We start from the raw sequence: 19,504 nt of genomic DNA, 5'->3' as shown, positions 1-19,504 counted from the left end.
ACGGCCGATGATCGACTCATTACCCTAGTTCTTGCTTTGTGGCCCCGGAAAGATAAGCTCCTCATTGGTGTCCGTCCCCACGGTGTGATGGCCCCAGGGACTCACAGACATAGGCTCTTGTGACCGTTTGGGGGATTTCTGTCCCAGAAAAAGCATATAGTTTGCATGGAAACTTCAGGCTGGTTATTTCTTTTCACCTTATTTTCTTCATTCTTGCTCAAGATGGCACTTTATTTAGTTTAAAATCTAAAAATGATTTGTACTTTAAGGTCTTATTTTCTCAGTTGACTCTTTCTAGTTTTAATATGCAAAATGTTGTAATTCTAAGATTCTAGTATCGTTCAAAAATAATCCTCTATTTTGACCTATCGTAAAGAAGTAATAGAATTGCAAAGGAAGATAATACAAGCATTATCCATTTATTTGTGAAAGATTCAATTCCATTATGGTCAGAGATTCCCCACCAGTTGTTCCTAAACAGGTCCCCACCTCCACACCAGACCCCCAAGAAACCCTCCCTGATTGTGTCTACTTGAAGGGCCGTGCCCTTGAATGAGCTCAGTGACCTGGAGCACCTCCGAGCCCGGCAGGTACCGGAGATAGAACAGGTGTACGAGTGACACTACCAGACACCCTGACAGAAATCCAGAGCATAAGGGATGAGTTCCTGATAACAGAGAACCAGTAAAATGAGAAAAAGGTGATATCAGGACTATGTTTAACTCCTTACGGTGCCTTGGTGTCCCATGGCCTAATGACATCTAGGGAGAGGCCAGCTGTTTCTTCTGAGGGAGTCTCACCCATGGTGGGTTACTCTGTAAGTGGTTAGGGTCCCCTGACCATCCCAACAGCCAAGCAAGGACTGGGCTGGACCTCCAGACTCTTGGTCTAGAAGGCGATGTGGGTCCTGGCTGGACATGGCTTTCCCTCTAGGCTTTCCCTGGAATCATGTACACAGCCAGGAAACAGGTAGAAGAAACCATGCCAGCCACCCAAATTAATCAACCGGGACTTTTATTCACAAACATGAATGAACAACCATTATCATTTGAGGGAAATAAACAACGCAAAAGTGAATGATCTATGTGAGAAAATAGGACAGCTAAGAGAAAATAAACCTAATTCAGGAAACAGAAGAGAATAGAAATAACAAGCCTTATCAGTATACATAGTGTTCTGTGAGTGTGGAAAGCAAGTATCAGTTCGAAGGTCTAGAAAGCATTCATTCCACAAACACCAGTTAAGTGTGTAATAGGCACCGTTCTGGATGTTGGGATGAGTAGTAAGCAGAACGAAACTCTCCCTCGTAGAGTGTGATTCTTGGGAGGGGAGAGGAAGGTACATCAAATACATCTCTGATAACTCAAAGCAGAAAAGTATAAAATGTGAAGAGTTAGGAGATGTAGAAAGTTAATCCGATCTCTATCTGGAAGCATTTCAGAACTAGAAAACAGAGAGGAGGAGGTGATAGAAGAAAATTAGGGGTACTGAAGAAAACCATGAGTACTGCAATGGAAAGAATGCACTGGGTAGTGAGCAGAATTAATTTTTAAAAATCCATTACTAGCACATCCTTATGAATTTCAGAATAGCAAAGGAATAAAGAGAAGATGCTAAAAGCTTCTGAATTAACTACAATAAGTATCAGATTTATATAACACTTATCAGGGACACTGGAAGCCAGAGCTGAAGAGAAAATGGTTTTTGTAGAATTTCTTATTTAACCAACCAAATATTAAGCATTAGGACAAAGTGATAATTTTCAGATATCCAAGGATTCAGAGAGTTTCTTTCCAATATATATATTTTTTGAGGAAAAAAAAGGATACTCCAGCAAAATGAAAAAGACATCTAAGAAAGAAAAATATGGAATCCAAGAAAGAAAGAATACTTTGTAAATCCAAGAATACAATGAAAAAGATAACTTATCAGCAAGGTAAAATGTAACAAGTCCAAGTTAGAACAGAGAATCGTATCAGAGAGCTCTAAAAAGAGCGTTTTTCAGAAGAAAGCGAATGCATTTTAACAAATAGCCTGAGAAACTAAATGGTCTTTGTGATAATGTGAAAGTAAATGTTAATTTGTGAACAATTTTTAAAAAAGGAAAATGGAAACTCCAGGAAACACAAAAAGCTATTTAAGAAAGGAAGGGTAAACGAATGTACTGTAATGGCCAATATTATGTGTCAAATTGAGTGGCCAGGGGCACCCAAATTAGACAGTATTTCCATCTGTTAGGGTGTTTGCAGCCTGAGATTAGCACTTGAATCAGTAGACGCAGTAAAGCAAGTTGCCCTCCCCAATGGGGGTGGGCGTCTTTGAACCTGTTGAGGGACAAAGAGCGGGGAACAAAAAGTGGAGGAACAAGGAATTTACCTCTTTTTTCCTGCCTCACTGATTGAGCTGGGACGTCCTATCTCACCCTCTCCCATTGGACTAGGAGAATCCCATCTGTCCGGGTTGTCAGGCCTTTGGACTCAGACTGAACAGCACTGCCAGCTTTTAACCCAACACTGGTATGATTTTGAGCAGTTGGTGTGAGATGGGACAGAGAACCCGCTTGAAGCTGAGGCTTGAAATGGCTTGGACTTAATAACAGGATTCACACTGTCCTCTCAGGTCTGTCGCACCACATCACATGGTCAGGGTCATAGGTAATTAAATCCAGACTCATTAAACTGTACAGGTTACTTTCTCTTACTGCAGACCCTAAAACTTAAAGTTAGCTATAAAGAGTTGAAATTAAAACCAAAAGTCCTCAGTTTCTTGGAGTTCAGACTCTCTTCGTAATTCTTTGATCAGAGAAGAACCCAGCACTGAAGCTGGATTCCTAGAATACACATATCAAAAATGATGGGGCACAGCCACGGTTTCTCTTGGCAGAATCGTGCATGGCCCTGAATGAATGAATGAAAAACAGTGAGCTAAGCATTTGGCCCAGAATCGAGAAGGAAAACTACCGCAGAGCTAAGTAAGAGGCTAACTACAGGAAGAAGGAAGAAAAAGAGACAGGAAGCAAGAGGGAAGGGCGGAACAAGGAACAAGATTATAGGCCATCTATAAAACTAAAATGTGTTGATGGGTAAGAACAGTAAAAGAATCTAGTACCATCAGATAAAAACATGATGTCAGATAAAAGTAACGTAGGAATTGGTGTATCTGCAGACAGGGAAGCAGGCATCGGAATTTTAAGAGAATTCTTTCTTTTTTTTTTAAAGATTTTATTTATTTATTCGATAGAGATAGAGACAGCCAGCGAGAGAGGGAACACAAGCGGGGAGTGGGAGAGGAAGAAGCAGGCTCATAGCAGAGGAGCCTGATGTGGGACTCGATCCCAGAACGCCGGGACCACGCCCTGAGCTGAAGGCAGACGCTTAACCGCTGTGCCACCCAGGCGCCCCAAGAGAATTCTTTATTCAACTCCATGCTGATAAATTTGAGAATGCCAGCAACAACAGCAACACAAGGACAAGCAAGATGTAAATTGCCAACATTCACCCCAACAGAAATACAAAAATCTGCCAAAGGAAATTTTCAGCAAAGACATTGAAAATGCTATCAACAAATTACCTTCCAGCAAGTTCACAGAGTTTAATCAGTCTGCCACAGAGCCTATCATTCCTTTTCCATATGAACTTTCCAGGTCACAGGAAAGAGCAGTTGACCTCATTCCAACACTGGACAAGGAGGCACAAATAAAAAGAAAACCACAGACGGCATGACCTGTGACTGAAGATGCGAAACTCCTGAATGAAATACTAGAAAATCCGTCTAAGTACAGCTTAGTCTTGTAGCTGTTCGTAGAGCTCGTCTGTGAATAGATGGTCAGAGGGGACCACGGATCGGCGCGTCACAGAAGACCGCACACCGGGCGTGCGCACGCAGCCTCTCCAGCTTGCTGATTTGTGTGAAGCGTGGGGGTTAAAATGGCGATTCTCATCTGGGAAGGAAGAATTCTTTGGGGGGTGGGGGTGGGATTGAGGAATCTTGATAGAGTCTTCAGGAGTCACTGGTGGACGGTTTTCGTCTTTGTGTTTTTCAGAGACACCAGCCAGGGCCACCTACCCAGTCAGGTCTCCGAGGTGGGATGCAGGTGTGCTTACTGTGTAAGGCTTCATAGATAGGGAGCTTCTGTCTGCTTAGAGCCACTAAATTACGTGGCCACCTCTGTGGGTCGTAGCTTTAATTTCTCTGAGGTTTGTGTGGATTTTTGGAATTCCCCACAATGAGCAAATGTTACTTTTTAATGAGAATGATATCTTTTCTTTTTAAAGTACCTTGCAGTGGTTTTTCAAAGCTTCATTGAGGTATAATTGGCATCAACTGTGTGTTTGAAAGATACAGTTTGATGAGTTTTGGAGTGGTTTACATGCATGCAGCCCTTGCCACTGGGAGGGTAACAAGCCTACCCAGCACCCTCCTGGCATCCTGGTGCCCTTGATAATCCCTGCCTTTCCCCCGTCCCATCCCAGGCAACCATTGATATGCACTCTGCCAATATAGATTAGTTTGCATTTTCTAGGATTTTACCAAAATCATAAGATATGTAGTTTTTTTTTAAGATTTTTTATTTATTTATTTGACAGAGAGAGACAGCCAGCGAGAGAGGGAACACAAGCAGGGGGAGTGGGAGAGGAAGAAGCAGGCTCCTAGCGGAGGAGCCTGATGTGGGGCTCGATCCCAGAACGTTGGGATCATGCCCTGAGCCGAATGAAGGCAGATGCCTAACGACTGCGCCACCCAGGCGCCCCAAGATATGTAGTTTTTGTCTAGCTTATTTCATTCAGCATAACTGTTTTGAGATTCATCCATGTTTGTTGAGTTTATCGGTAGGTCATCCTTTTCATTGCTAAGTGGTAATGGGTTGTGGGATAAACCACAACTTGTGTGTCTGTCCAACTGTTGATGACATTTGGGTTGTTTCCAGTCTTTTACTGCTTTTCAAAGGAAGCTGCTAAGAACATTTGTGTACAAGCCTTTGTATGGACATTCCTTCCTTTTCTCTTAGGTAAACACCTAGGAGTATGAAGGGTGGGTCTTCAGGCAGGTGCAGGTCGTTGTTTATCGGAACACTGTCACACCTTTCCGAAGTGCTTATGCCCTTTTATACTCCCACCAAGGGGGGATGTGGTTCGGGTCCCTCCTCACCCTCACCAGCACTGAGAAAGGAGCAGTTCCAGGCTTTCTGAAGGTGTGCAGAGTGTCTCCTTGTGGTTTTAATTTGTATTTCCCCAGTGACTAAGGAAGTTGAGCATCTTTTCATGTGCTTATCTTCTTCAATAAACTTCTCTCATTTCTTAACTAAGTTGTTTAACTTCTTACTGAGTTTGAGAGCTATTTATGTATTCTGATTGTAAGATTATTATCAAATATATGATTTGAAAGTGTTTTTCTTTCCATTCTCTTAACCGTGTCTTTCAGAGACCAAATTATTCTAGTTTCCATAAAATCATATTTATCAACTTTTCTTTAAGTCATACTTTTGATGCTATATCTAAAAAATGTTTGCCTAAGTCAGTGTCACAGAGATTTTCTCCTATGTTGTATTCTTAGAAAATTTATAGTTTTAGTGTTTAAATTTAGGACTATTCCATTTTGAGCTAATGTTTTTGTAGGATGTGTGGTATGAATAGAAGTTCATTTTTTTTAACATGTAACATACCCAGCACCATCTATTGAAAAGTTCATCCTTTCTCCACTGAATTCTTTTGGAGCAGGGGGAGTGGCAGGCAGAGGGAGAAGCAGGCTTCCTGCTGAGCAAGGAGCCTGACCTGGGACTCAATTCCAGGACCCTGGATCATGACCTGAGCCCAAGGCAGCCGCTTAACCAGCTGAGCCACCAGGCGCCCCTTCTGTCTTTTTAAAAATATTTTATTTTATTTAAATTCAATTAATTAACATATAATGTATTATTAGTTTCAGAGTTAGAGGTCAGTGATTCATCGTTGCATATAACACCCAGTGCTCATTACATCGCATACCCCCCTTAATGCCCGTCACCCAGTTACCCCATCCCTCCACCCCATATATATATATATACACACACCACTTCTTTATCCATCCATCTGGACACCTGGGCTCCTTCCACAGTTTGGCTGTTGCGGACATTGCTGCTATGAACATTGGGGTGCAGGTGCCACTTCGGATCACTGTGTTTGTATCCTTTGGGTAAATGCTTAGTCGTGCAATTGCTGGGTCATAGGGTAGCTCTATTTTTAACTTTTTGAGGAACCTCCATACTGTTTATCTGTCTTGATGCCAGTATCACACTGGCATGATTACTAGTCTTACAAGTTTTGAAATTAGGTAGAATTGGTTCTCCAACTTTGTGCTTCTTTCTCAAAGTTGTTTTGGCTACATAGGTCCTTTTTGCATTTCACAGCAATTTTAAAGATTTTATTTATTTGAGAGAGAGACAGCATGAGTGAGGTGAGGAGCAGAGGGAGAGGGACAAGCAGACTCTGCTTGGCGCCGAGCTGTGGAGCCCAACGTGGGGCTCGATACCCTGAGATCATGACCTGAGCTGAAATCAAGAGTCGGATGCTAACTGACTGAGCCGCCCATAGCAACTTTATAATCAGCTTATCAGCTCTACATAAAACCTTGTTTGGATTTTGATTAAGGTTGCATGGGATATGTCCACTTCTTTAGGCTCTCATTTTTCTCAGCAGTGCTTTGCACTTTACAGTGTGCATACTTTACACATCTTTTGTCAGGTTTATCTTTAAGTATTTTGTATTTTTGATGCTGCTTTAAATGTTATATTTCTGTTTCAGCCTCCAGTTGTTCATTGCTGATATAGAGAGATATTAGTTCCAATAGCTGTTTTAGAAATTTCATTGAATTTTCTTTATAGATGGTCAAGTTGTTTATGTTTTCGTTCTTCCTTACAGTCCAGAGGCCTTTGAGTCCTTCCTTCCCCCGTGGCACCCAGATGGGCCCCCCAGTAGAAGGGGGGAGCACAGGGGCTGAGCACACACTCCTTGTCTTGGGTGCAGTCATGGGGAGAGCAGTCAGTCTTTCACCATTAAGTGTGACTCGCTGTGGGGTTTCACAGATGCCTCTCTCAGTTTAAGGGACCTTCTATTTCTAGTTTGTTAAGGGGTCTTTAATCAGGAATAAATGTTGCATTTTATCAGGCATGTTTTTTCTACTCTCAGTAGAGCTGATCATTTGGTTCCTTTTTTGGTTTGTTAATATGGAATATGGTGACATCGATTGAGTTCTTTAAATATTAAACCAACCTTGTGTTTCTGGGATAAACCTTGTATAGTCATTATGTATTATTCTTTTTAAATGTTGTTGGATTTGATGTGCTAGAATCTTGCTTAGAACGTTTGTACCTATGGGACACTGGCCTGTAGTGATTCTGGTCTATGGTTGTCTTTGAGTATCTTTTTCAAGTTTTGGCACCAAGGTAATACTGGCCTCATAAAGTGAGCAGAGAACCGTTTCCTCCTCTTCAGTTTTCTGAAAGAAGTGGTTTAGATTTGATACCAATTTTTCCCTAAACATTGGTAGAGCTCACCAGTGGAGCTGTCTGGGCCTGAGGTTTTCTCTGTGAGCGAGTATCCACGTAGTCACGATCTGTAACAGAGCAGAGGTAGGCTCTTTGTGTTGTCTGTTTTTTCTTGAGCGAACTTTGGTAATTCATGTCTCTCAGGAACATTTGTCTGTTTGACCTAAGTTGTCAGATTTATTGGCTTGAAAGTGTTCCCGACATTCCTTTATTATCCCTGTAACATCTGAGCGTCTCCAGTGATGCCACACCTTCCATTCCTGATACTGCTGTTCTGTGTCTTCTCTTTCCCCATCTGTCTACCTAGACATCTATCAGTTTTATGGATTTTTCTCTAGAGAACCAACTTTTGGTTTTATGGGTTTTTTTTTTTTAAGTTTTCTGGCTTTTTTTTTTTTAAACAATTTCTGCTCTGATCTTATTATTTTTGTCTGTTTGTTTCAGTTGCTCTTCTTTTTTTAGTTTTTAGGGCACTGGCTGGTGCCATTGTTTTGAGACCTTTCTTTATTGCTTTCACAGCATTTCACAAATGTTGGCATATTGTGTTATCACTTTCACTCCTTTCAAAATACTTTGTCCCATGTGCTATTTAGAAGTCTGCTGTTTAGTTTCAAAATATTAGGGAATTTTGCAGAGATCATTCAGTTGTTGATTTCTAATTTAGTTTCATTTTCTAACTCGAATCCTTTAAATTATGTTTGTCTTACAGACCAGGATGTGGTGTTTGTCAGCATTCCAGGAAAACTTGAAAAGAATGTATCTGTTACTTGTTGGGTAGAGTGGTCTGTGAGTTGGTTGATGGTGTTTTGCATGACTTCTGTACCTCACTGATCTTCTCCTCGGTCTGTCAGTTATTGAGAGAAGAGTATTGAAAATCTCTTGACTAGAATTGTGCTTTTGTCTGTTTCTCCTTCCAGTTTTTTTCAGTTTTTACTTCATGTATTTTGTAGTTCTGTAATTACGATTGTGCTTCCTTTTAATAAATTGGGCTCCTTCGTCATTATAAAATGATCTTCCTTATCTGTTACTGTTGTTCGTTCTGCAGTCTGTTTTGTCTGGCATTAGTAGATCCTCTCCTCCTTTCTTTTGATTAATGCTATCATCGTGTATCTTTTTCCATCCTTTTATTTTAAATTGTTTTACATTATTTTATATTTAAAGTATGTTTCTTGTAGTCGGCATGTTTGGACTTGCTTTTTTCCCCTCCCCAACTGACAGTCTCTGCCTTTCCATTAGGGTATTTACATTTATTGTGATATTGATATGGTGAGGTTTAAATCTGTCATCTTGGTACTTATTTTTTATTTGTTCTATACTATTCTTTGTTTCCCCCTTTCTCTTTTTCTTTCTTTGCATTAATTATGTCTTATGGTTCCATTTTAATTCTTTCTTGACTTTTAGCTATAACTTTTTGTTTTGCTAATTTAGTGGTTGTTTTAGGGTTTTGTAGTATACATGCTTAACTTATCACAGTCTGCCCTCGAGCAATATTATACCACTTATGTATAGTATAAGAATCTTCCATTTCTCCTCTCCTGGCCTTTGTGATTGTTGTTGTGGTACATTTAACATTTGCATATGGTAAAAATCCCATACTATACTATTACTTTTGTTTCAACAGTCAAATAGCTTTTTATAAAAATTAAGCTTTTTGGGGCGCCTGGGTGGCGCAGTCGTTAAAGCGACCGCCTTCAGCTCAGGGCGTGATCCCGGCGTTCCGGGATCGAGTCCCACATCAGGCTCCTCGGCTAGGAGCCTGCTTCTTCCTCTCCCTCTCCCCTGCTGTGTTCCCTCTCTCGCTGGCTGTCTCTCTGTCACATAAGTAAAAAAAAAATTAAAAAAAAAAAATAAAAAATCTTAAAAAAAAAAATTAAGCTTTTTATTTTAATTCCAGTGTAGTTGATAGTGCTATATTGACAGGCAATTAGCTTTTAAAGAGATTTGCCACTTCTGGTGCTCTTCGTTTGTTTACGTAGATCCTGATCTCTGTCTGTTATTGTGTCATTCTGCCTAAAGGACCTCCTTTTACATTTCTTGTGGTGCAGGTCTTCTGGTGATGAATTCTTTCAGCTTCAGTATGTCTGGAAAAGCCTTTAGTTTGCATTCCTTTTTAAAATATTTATTTCTGGGCAAATACGTTTTTGCTGAAATGGCAGTGTTTTCTTTTCTTCTCGTTTTAGCACTTTGAAGATGTTGCTCCCTGTCGTGCTGTGTGCACTATTTGCAGTAAGAAATCTGCCGTCTCATCTTTGTTCCTCCGTATATGGTGCCTTTTCCTCTGGCCGTGCTCAACATTTTCTCTTTATGCTGTCGTGGGGCAGTTTGTCTGACGGGCTTTGGTGTGGTTTTCTGCATGTTTCTCATGCTTGGGCTTCACTGATATTCTCATGTCTGTGTGTTTATTGATCTCATAAAATTTGTCGAATTTTTATTCATGTTTTCTGTACCCCCTTCTCTATCCCCTCCTTCAGGAACTAAGTCACATGTGTGTCAGGCTGATAGATTTGTCTGACAGCTCACTGATTTGCTGGGTTTTCTTTTTTTCCAGTCTCTTTCCTGTGTATTTCATTTTGAATAGTTTCTGTTATTGTGTCTTCTGTTCACTGATCTTTCTTCTGTTCTAGATTGTTCTGTGCTGTGGTTGATGCCGTCAAGTGTGTCTCTAAACTCTTCATGTCTCTGTGTGAGCATCAGGCATGTTCTCTGACCCTTTCAGGCAGTTCTTGCCCAATCTTGAGCAGCCCTCCGCTGATGCTCAGAGGACCCTCTGTGCACCATCCTGTGGACTCTGGCCACCTTAGTTTCCTGCACTCTCAGTTCAGGGAGTCTGTAGGCTCGACTCAGGCTCCTTTCCACACTGCTGCCTGGACGCCCCCAGGACAGCCACCTGGGGCACTCATGGGGCTTGCCCCATATGTTTCCTGTCTCTCAGAAACCACTGCCCTTCCTTGCTTGATGTCCAAGGTCTTGAAGGCTAGTATTTGATGTATTGTGTCTGGTTTACTACTATTTTAGTAAGTAAATCCAGCAGCTGTTACTCTATCTCACCCAGAAACTAAAGTCTGAACTTATTTTTATTTTTATTTTTTTTTATTTTTTTTAAAGATTTTATTTATTTATTCGACAGAGATAGAGACAGCCAGCGAGAGAGGGAGCACAAGCAGGGGGAGTGGGAGAGGAAGAAGCAGGCTCACAGCAGAGGAGCCCGATGTTGGGGCTCGATCCCATAACGCTGGGATCATGCCCTGAGCCGAAGGCAGACGCTTAACCGCTGTGCCACCCAAGCGCCCCTGAACTTATTTTTAAATCACAGAATGCCCATTCTTAAACACTGGTCCCTTCTGTGTCACCCTCCAAAATAGATGCTTTTGCAATCTAGACCTGATTGTGCACCTGGTCATCCAAGCCAGCTGGTTATTCAGGGTTGGGTTTGGTTGGAAGTTGGAATGACATCTCCATGTCTGGGTCTGGGTTCCCTAAAAAGCAGAGACCGAGGAGAGAATTTAAGGTGCTTTACTTGGCAAGCGTGAACTCAGAGCAGCAGAACAGATGTAAGGGAAATCTGACAGGAAAGATGGCTTTGACTGCAGGAGAAACTGCCCGCGTGTCTGAGCCCGCAGAGAGCTGCTCCTCCCCCGCGAGCCCTGACTGGGGGGGCCTGCGGGCTGTGTGACACCCAGAACTGTGCTGTCCACGCCCATCTGCCGCTCCGCCTGCTGTGATGGGTGGCTGGCTGTGGGGCTTGTGTATGGAGACCCACAGCCACGTGATGGAGGGGGTGTGACCAGGGTGTCAGGTTGAGCCCTACCTATCCCGGGAATATTGGCCACACGCATCTCAGTGTCTGTCTCAGCAAGATCAGCATTTAATGAAGATATAAAGCCTATAAAAAATATATGACGGCCCTGTCTTCCTGATTGGTTTTGTATTGGGAAATGGAGCCATAGGTGGGCCCTGTGTCTCACTCCCAGTGGCCCTCGGGCCGTGGTTCCCTGTAACCTGGTCAGCTCTGGCCTCTCTGGTGGACTTCTCTAGATCTTCCTGTTGCTCTTTGCTTATTGACAGGACAGTTTTACCAAAATTTAACCAAAAGCTGTGCGTGATATACCATCCAGATCCTTTAAAATTGTGTTTAATCTGGACAAATGGAAGAAGAAACACATGCCATACATATCAGGGGCTGCGTGAGCAGCGCGGGCTGTGTCACGGCGCCAGCACCCCATGCAGCCACATGGTTCATGAGAACGTTCCTACCTGTGAGTTTGTCACCGTGCTGAACTTCGGGGACAGTCCCAGCCAGTAGGATTTCTTTTTAGGAAGGCAATTTTTTGAATTGGTCTGTAACTTTAGTTTGATTTTCCTGTGTTTTAAGCGGCTTCTTTTTTTTTTTTTTTAAAGATTTTATTTATTTATTTGACACAGAGAGAGATACAGCCAGTGAGAGAGGGAACACAAGCCGGGGGAGTGGGAGAGGAAGAAGCAGGCTCACAGCGGAAGAGCCTGATGTGGGGCTCGATCCCAGAATGTTGGGCTCACTCCCTGAGCCGAAGGCAGACGCCCAACGACTTCGCCCCCCAGGCGCCCCTAAGTGGCGTCTTGAACTATGTGGTGAATTAGCTGATGGGTTAATTATTCCCTGCTATCACCAGACACTGAGGGCTCTGTTTTACGGTTCACTCTAACCTTTATATGTGAGTAAGTAGAAGACGCTTCTAGCCAACTTGACCTGCTTGCGTGATAGCGTCAGTGCTTCCGTGCGCCATTGCATGTACATACCCAGCCCTTGCACGCCAGGTGTGTGTCCATCAGCAGTATGTCCGTGTGTCGCCAAAACATGTGGTCAGGAATGCTCTCACACACACTCTTCAGAGTAGCCAAGTACTAGAAAAAGCAACAAAGTGAGGAAGCCTCCAGTGGCATGTCCCCCAGCGGGGTCCCGTGCGGCAGGACAGCTGGGCAGGCCACAGGTCGCGCGTGGGGTGTGTGACTCTCACACATGGGACCTCCAGTGAAGGTGTGGGTGCACGGGAATCGTTTGTGTAAATGGCCCCACGGACGTAAGGCTCAAACCAGGCAACACTGGTCAGCGTGCTGGGGTCCGTGCAGTGACCACCCACACGGGGCAGGGGTGGCTGTGGAGGCGGGAAGGCTCCCCGACCGGTAGGCTCTGGTTGGTGACCAGCTGCTGGGATGCTGGTGACGGGTGTGCTCACTTTGCGAAAACCCAGGAGGCTGTGCCCTTGTGATGTGTGACGCCTCAGTGAGAATGTCCACGTGAAATAGAAGCATTCATTCCTCATGTGTTGGAATGAAAAAGCGATCGGCAGGTTAGCAGAAAAGGCGGAATCCTGAATTCTTCCTCGGAACAAGGTCTTGCTTGGCGCCGTCGGGTACTGAGGATGGCCTCCGCGGAGCCAGCACCAGTGAGTGGCTGGCCTTGCTGTGATGCCCGCGGGTGTCAGGTGGATGCAGTGGGAAGGCAGATGAATGATGAGTCTGGAGCCTGAAGGAGAGGGCCGGGGCTCCCGCCATCCTGAGTGCAGCCACAGGGTGTAGCCTCTGGCCTCGAGTGCCCTCTGCGGGGTGGGAGCCCTGTCCACTCACAAGGGCATGGACTTAACAAAGGAAAACACCTTCTTGTCCCTTTAAATAAATATCCCGGACATGGGTGACATATAAATATGAATGTTCCCCTACTTTGAGATGCATGGCGCCTTTGACTAGAGAACTGGGGTCTTCTCCATGGTGGAGCTTCCGATTAGGTCTTGCACTCTGATCCAGCCTGTTGGCCCACGTATCAGTCTTGGCTTTCTGTTCGAGGGGGGGTCACGGTCGCCCAGAGCAGAAGTGAAGCAAGGGCCCGGGGATGGGAGCCCTGTGGAGCTCGGTCAGCGCCCCTGGCCGTCGGGGAGTGGCAGGCTGCCCATGCTGGGGCTGCTGGGCTCCTCTCTGGGTACCGAGCACGGGCCAGCTCCCATTGCGGCTGTGTTCTGAAGGCACACCCCGAGTCAGGGCGGCCTGTGTCCCCCACGAGGTGTGGATGACCCCGCTCGGCCCCGATGGGAGGCGAGCACTCGGCTCCCAGTTGTCTGAGTGTCCTTTAAAACCCTCTCAGCCCCACCAAGTGAGACTCGGTTAAGCCAAGACCGTCTCAATGTGGTGAGAAAACATGTCTGCGCGTGTGCAGTCAGGTTTCTTATATCTTGGGTGTGGTGCGTGCGAGGTGGGGTAGCCTGCCCCTGCCTGGCCCCTGGTGTGCGGGGCGTGTAGGGCGTGCGGAGCACGGGCGCCAGGCCTGGGTGAGGCATGAGGGCAGCCCTCACTGGAGCCACCTTCGGGACCTGAATTAACCCCAGAAGTGGCTCGCGCGCCCAGACCTCTAGCTCTGTTGATTCGAGTGAGCTCAGAGGTGCCGTGACATCTCACAGGCTCTGGGTTTCTGTGGGCCTCCGCCCACCTCCTGGGCACAGTCAAGGCTGTTTCTGGGCAGCACGAGGTGGCACTGGACAGGTGTGAGCACACCTCGGCCACGCACTCCCCTCAGGTGTGTCCTTGGCTGCGCCGAGCACTGTGCTGGGCTCCACGTCACCTCGCCTGTGTCTCTCCGTTCCAGGCATCAGCAATGCGGAAGCAAGGCAGCCGGGCAAGGCACCCAACTTCAGCGTTAACTGGACGGTGGGTGATGCGGCCATCGAGGTCATCAACGCCACAACAGGGAAGGACGAGCTGGGCCGTGCGTCCCGCCTGTGTAAGCACGCCTTGTACTGTCGCTGGATGCGTGTGCACGGCAAGGTACCGGCCCCACCTCCCTGCAGCCCGTCCCATTAAAGCCCCGCACCGTCCATACAGCCACTCCCCAGCCTTTCTGTTTCTTCTGACTGTTTCCACCTTGAAGTGTGGCCCCGGATCGTCACACATAAAGCAGCCTCAGGCAACCCCCACCCCCCGCGCCCCAGCTTCCCGCTGGGATCGTCTCCACGGGATCCCACCCAGAGGAGGGGGAGCCAGGGCTCAAGCAGCCCTCAGAAGGCTCTAGACCTGTTTTCTGCAGTAGCGGCAGTGTCCTTTTCCCCGGGTAAATTCTCCTCTGGTCAACTGGCATTTTCCTGCTTTTCCCGTATCAGTCGTGGCAGGTGTTTGTTACAAAGCAGGTGGTGCCCTTGGCGTGGCCGTTTGCACAGAAGCTGCAGAGTTCGGGGCCCTGGTCCTGGGGCAGGACGAGCACCCGGGCTGGCGGTCTCGGTTTATTCTGGAGATCTGCACAAAAATGAGTCAGGCAGCCATGGGAGGCTGTGCCTCTGAGTCCTTCCATGTGAGGAAGTGTCCGTAACATCAGAGGTGCTGTGTTTTTAAGTAGCTGAAAATATTCACGCTGAAATTGGAGTCAACTGCTTGTGGGCTCAGAAGCAGCTGTTCAGAGCCTGGAGCCTGCGTGGGGAGCACGCAGACCATCACGGGCTCACGCGTCGCCCTGTGACCAGCCCCTCGCAGGAAGGCGCCTTCTGCTGGTGGCTCTCCCCCCAGAAGCCAGCACAGGGTGAAACACCAGATTTTGAATGTCTTACTGAGTTTTATTTTCTACTGTGACTGCTTCACACTTGTCCCTGTGTTTTAACTTTTTACAGGTTCCCTCCAACTTACTGCGCTCCAAGATCACCAGACCCAACATGTACCATGAATCCAAACTGGTAGCAAAGGAGTACCAGGCTGCAAAGGCGTGTCTGTTCAAAGCGTTCATCAAGGCGGGGCTGGGCGCCTGGGTGGAGAAGCCCACGGAGCAGGATCAGTTCTCTCTCACCCCCTGACCAGGGGCGCAGGGCGGAGGCTGCCTGCGTCCGGCACTGTCTCTGGAGCCTCACGTCTGGACTGGAGGCGGGTGTGGGGACACAGGGTTGTGGGGACGCGTGGTGCTGGGCGTCCGGCGCTGTCTCCGGAGCCTCACGCCTGAGCTGGGGCGGGGGTGGGGACGCAGGGGTGTGGGGACGCGGGGTGCTGGGCGTCCGGCGCTGTCTCCGGAGCCTCACGTCTGAGTTGGGGTGGGGGTGCACTTTGGGGAGGGCAGGGAACGCGTGGGTCCAGCGTCACCACCTGGCGTCCCTCTGCAGCACCGTTACCCCTTGGAATTACCCAGTGACTGCTTTCGATCTCCGTTTACGTTTAGAAATTGAGTTCTACTGAGTAGGGCTTCCTTAAGTTTAGGAAAATAGAAATTACTTTGTGTGAAATTTTTGAATAAATAATTTATTCAGAGTTAGGAACGTGGTTTATAAAATAATTATATCAAGTCACTCTTAGGCCACGTTATTTTAATTGCAGAAGAGCATTTATCTGCGGAGAAGGTGAGAAAGTAAAGGTAGGAAGGAGAAGGCTCGAGTCACAGCCGTGCTGCTGGCAGGTCCCCCAGACTGGCGGCCGCGATCAGCTTCCCGCAGCGGCTTCTCAGAGCCCCGGAGAAGAGCTGGCAGGAGGGGCCCGGCCCTGCGCTCGCACGAGTCCCCCACGTCTCCCGGCGCAGTGACGGCGTGTGTCCGTGGACGCGCGGCCCGGATCCCTGCAACCTTCAGCTCTGCTAGAAGCTTCTGCGCCCCTCCTAGAATCACATCATGGAGACCGTGTGTTGGTTCACTTCTCAATAATCAGAGATAAAACGTGGGCAGTGATCCTGGCCGCTCATTTGAGTTTTCAACAGTATTTAACTTTTAGGAACTAGGAGGAATCCGCAGGGGCCACTGCACAAAAATCAGGCTAACATTCCGGTCTTCCTTTCTCTGAATCTCATGGATACGGATGGCTCTCCAGACATCGTCACAGGAAGGAAATAGAATAAATTAAGTAGATAGACTCATTCTTAGAAAATGCCACTGAAGGCATATTTTTAAATTATTCTTTCCAGCTTTATCAAAGACGTGTTTGAAAGTCAGTATTCAGGCTGGAAGCTGGTGAGGCAGCGTGCCGCGGGCATCGTGCCCACCAGGGTCTGGACGTTGATTGTCACGGCAGGGAGGGGGTGCTGCTGGCGTCCGGGGTGCCCAGGGACGCTGCTCCACACCCCACGGCCCCCGGGGTGGCCCCGGGCGGAGCCAGCAGACGGTCAGGAGTGAGGGCAAGGGTCCCAGGTGCACCGGGACCTGAGCTCAGAGATTTGCACCAATTGCCTTGTTGCTTCCACTCAGGATCGGACAGGAGCCCGAGGAAGTGCTTCCTGCCCTGTGCTGGTTCAGGGCTCTTTTCATGAAAGTGGTGGGGGGTGGGGGGTGTCTTGTGGATTCTGTAGGCAGAGACGGGAGACCCCACCCCACCTTTACGGACTCTGAAAATGCAGAACAGGAGCAGAGCGGCAACTGTCACCTCGGCCCGGACCCCACGTGCTCAGAGCAGGAGACTCGGACCAGAAGCGCTGTGCCTCCCAGTAGCAGTCCCTGGGGGCGCGGGGCTGGCGCGCTGCAGGGACCCAGGTAGGGCTCAGGCCCCCGCCGTGCAGCGGGCTGCAGTTTGGCTGAATGGGCTGCCGCCTATTTCCGCTGGTAGCAGGAAGGGTGCCAGCTGGTGTCACCGCCCTCCCCACGCAGGCGCTCCCACACACACGCCATCCATGAGCCCCTGCGTTTTTATTCTCTCTATAAATGGTATTTTTTCTAATGGGGATTGGGAGATGGACTTAGTTTTTAAAAAAAATACGTGGATTTTGATTAAAAGTTCAGTGGAGATATGTCTCACACATACAAACACCACCCGGTTTGTCTGACCTCCTCCCTCTGTGCCCTAACGGTTGAGGTGCGCGTGGCCTCCCCGCCCCAGCTGTCCCGTGTGCCGGTCCCGTGAGTGTCCGGGCCCCGCAGGTGGGTCGGGAGGGGAGGAAGGGAGCCCCGTCCACCCGTGGGGCCCGCACAGCTCCCAGGACGGACAGCTGGAGCAGAACGGAGACCAGCACGAACTGCTCCCGGAGACACGTCAGGAGACCCAGTGCTCGGGTCCCTTCTGAGGCTGTGCGTGCTCCCTATTTCCCCCAGGCATCACTTTGCATTCAGTGCCCTTAATCAGGATTCTAGAGACTTAGAAAATTTGACACAACTAAGAACTTGATTTTTTTAGAAAAATCTTCAATTTTGAGGACATTTTGACCAGTGGGGGTTGGGAGGGTTCCCATCTGTTTTGTTCGCTTAACCTATTAATTCCGCCAAGACACCGGCCCGCAGGCAGCTGTCCCCCTAGCGGGAGGCACAAGTTGCAGGATGTCTCAGGCAGGGCGCGGCCACGTCAGCCCAGTGCCCGGCACCCCTCTTCCCAGGCCAGGGGCGCTGCAGAGCAGAGCTCTGCTTCTGAGTCAGCGTTTGATTGACTCGTTTAATCACAAACAGTGATTTTATTTTAAAATATGCAAGCCAACCTCTCACGAGGCATTTGCTTCTCCGGAATGTATTTTTATTCATGGTTTCCCAATACCCAGACGACAGAATCCCTGCTTTCTTTGTGAAGACTGCTTGTAATTTCACACAGTGATGCTGCGGAGAGGGGCAGCGCTCTGGCCTTGGCCTCGAGGGGGCGGACCTGACGGTGGGGTCCGTAAGTGCTGTGGGGGAGGGCTGTGCGCCTCACCCCCTTTTTCTCAAAACACAAAAACAAATCAGACGGGTTTTCTTTATTTCTAAAACATTTTACACCAAAATATAGGGCCTGCCCCGCCTGTAAGTTTGATCTAGCAGGAGAAATAAATCAGCTGGCTTTCCTCTCTAAAATGTATGAAATCAGACAATCTCTCAAAAGATTCCTTGTCACCAACCCCCAACTAGATAAGCAGAAAGGGCAGAGTATTTGTGATGGCGCGTGTGTCCAGCGTTGTCTGTCCTTGTCCCCTGGCATGTCCCGTGACCCTCTCTCCGGCCACACGGCCAGTCACGTCCTTCGGGGCCGGCGAGGGTGGGGTCTTACTCCGTCCTGACCCGTAGCTGTCCTCTGGAGCCGCCGTCTGCGTTGTTCGCTGTTTGCAGGGGTGAGCCCCCAACCCCAAGAACACCTAGTTGGCCACACGGTGGGCTGATGGTCCATCGGGAGCTGGTGCCCGTCCTTCTGGACGCGACCACGAATGTTAGAGGCTGTCTGTGGAATGTTTGTAGAGCGAGCCCGGAAGCAGTTTGCTTCTCCAGATACTGGGTTAAATGCTTTTATTTTATTTTAGAATTTGGACACTTTATATGAATGTAATTCAGCCGAGAACCCTGTCGCTGAGACCCAGCCCCCCTGTCCTCTGTATGTATACTGATGTATATACCACACGTTACAATCTGCATGAGCTTCCCTCGCACCGAGACCAGCCGGAACCAAGCATGAGACGCTGTCCTGTAGACAAAGGATTTGAGATGTTCTCAATAAAAGACACAGTGTTCCACCACTGCAGTGTGGCTGGGTTCTCTCTCCTTTCTAGTTCTGCCCTTGGTCCCCCCACAGGTCTGGGGTCCGTCCTGATGAGCATAATTTGGAGGGCTGCGTAAGCACCGGCTGAGAGCTGCCCACTGGTCTTGTCCCCGTGTGCTGCCCCGGTGCTTGGCACGTACACCCAACTCAGGACAGTTCCCCTGAGCCCTGGGACCCGCGGGTCTCTCACCGTCTCCCTGAGCACACGTCGTGCCCCCTCCCACGTGGAAGTTGTGTAAAGGCCCCTGCTCGAGACCCCGCGTGTGAGAAGGGACGCTGATGCAGCCTCCGTCGACCTGCCGGGCTGTGTGCGGGCAACACGAGCGGGAAGCACAGGAGGAAGCCGGACGCCAACGGGCTGTTGGCCGGGTGGACTGGGTGTCGGGTGCAGGGGGACAGCACAGCTACTGAGTTCCAAGGTGGGGCTTTGTTGTTCAGGGCTAACGCTTCTGAAGGATGTTCATAATCAACCAGGCGGAAAACCGGCTGCAGAGACCGATTACCGGAGACCGGGAATTCTGGGAATTCATGGATTAGGTAGCAGGTAATCAACAAGTGCCCAACACTCGCCAC

At 47.9% G+C, this 19,504-nt stretch overlaps 1 protein-coding gene across 4 annotated transcripts in view; it reads left to right on the top strand.

Annotated features, from left to right (window-relative positions):
• ADARB1 (adenosine deaminase RNA specific B1) overlaps window positions 1-17,942 on the top strand; it is a 129,337-nt gene extending 111,395 nt beyond the window's left edge. For 3 of the 4 annotated variants that reach the window (XM_034654512.1, XM_002919060.4, XM_034654491.1), the window contains 2 exons: window positions 14,133-14,311; window positions 15,145-17,942. In XM_034654512.1, the coding sequence (XP_034510403.1) occupies window positions 14,133-14,311; window positions 15,145-15,324 (359 nt within the window). In that variant the 3' untranslated portion in view covers window positions 15,325-17,942. The remainder of the gene's footprint in view (window positions 1-14,132; window positions 14,312-15,144) is intronic. The other variant, XM_034654496.1, reaches the window with a different exon arrangement.
• Window positions 17,943-19,504: the final 1,562 nt, after the last annotated feature.

Source organism: Ailuropoda melanoleuca, chromosome 1, assembly GCF_002007445.2.
Source record: "Ailuropoda melanoleuca isolate Jingjing chromosome 1, ASM200744v2, whole genome shotgun sequence".
Classification (NCBI taxonomy): domain Eukaryota; kingdom Metazoa; phylum Chordata; class Mammalia; order Carnivora; family Ursidae; genus Ailuropoda; species Ailuropoda melanoleuca.
Note: the sequence above shows the minus strand (reverse complement) of the source record. Positions and strands in the feature narration are given on the sequence as shown.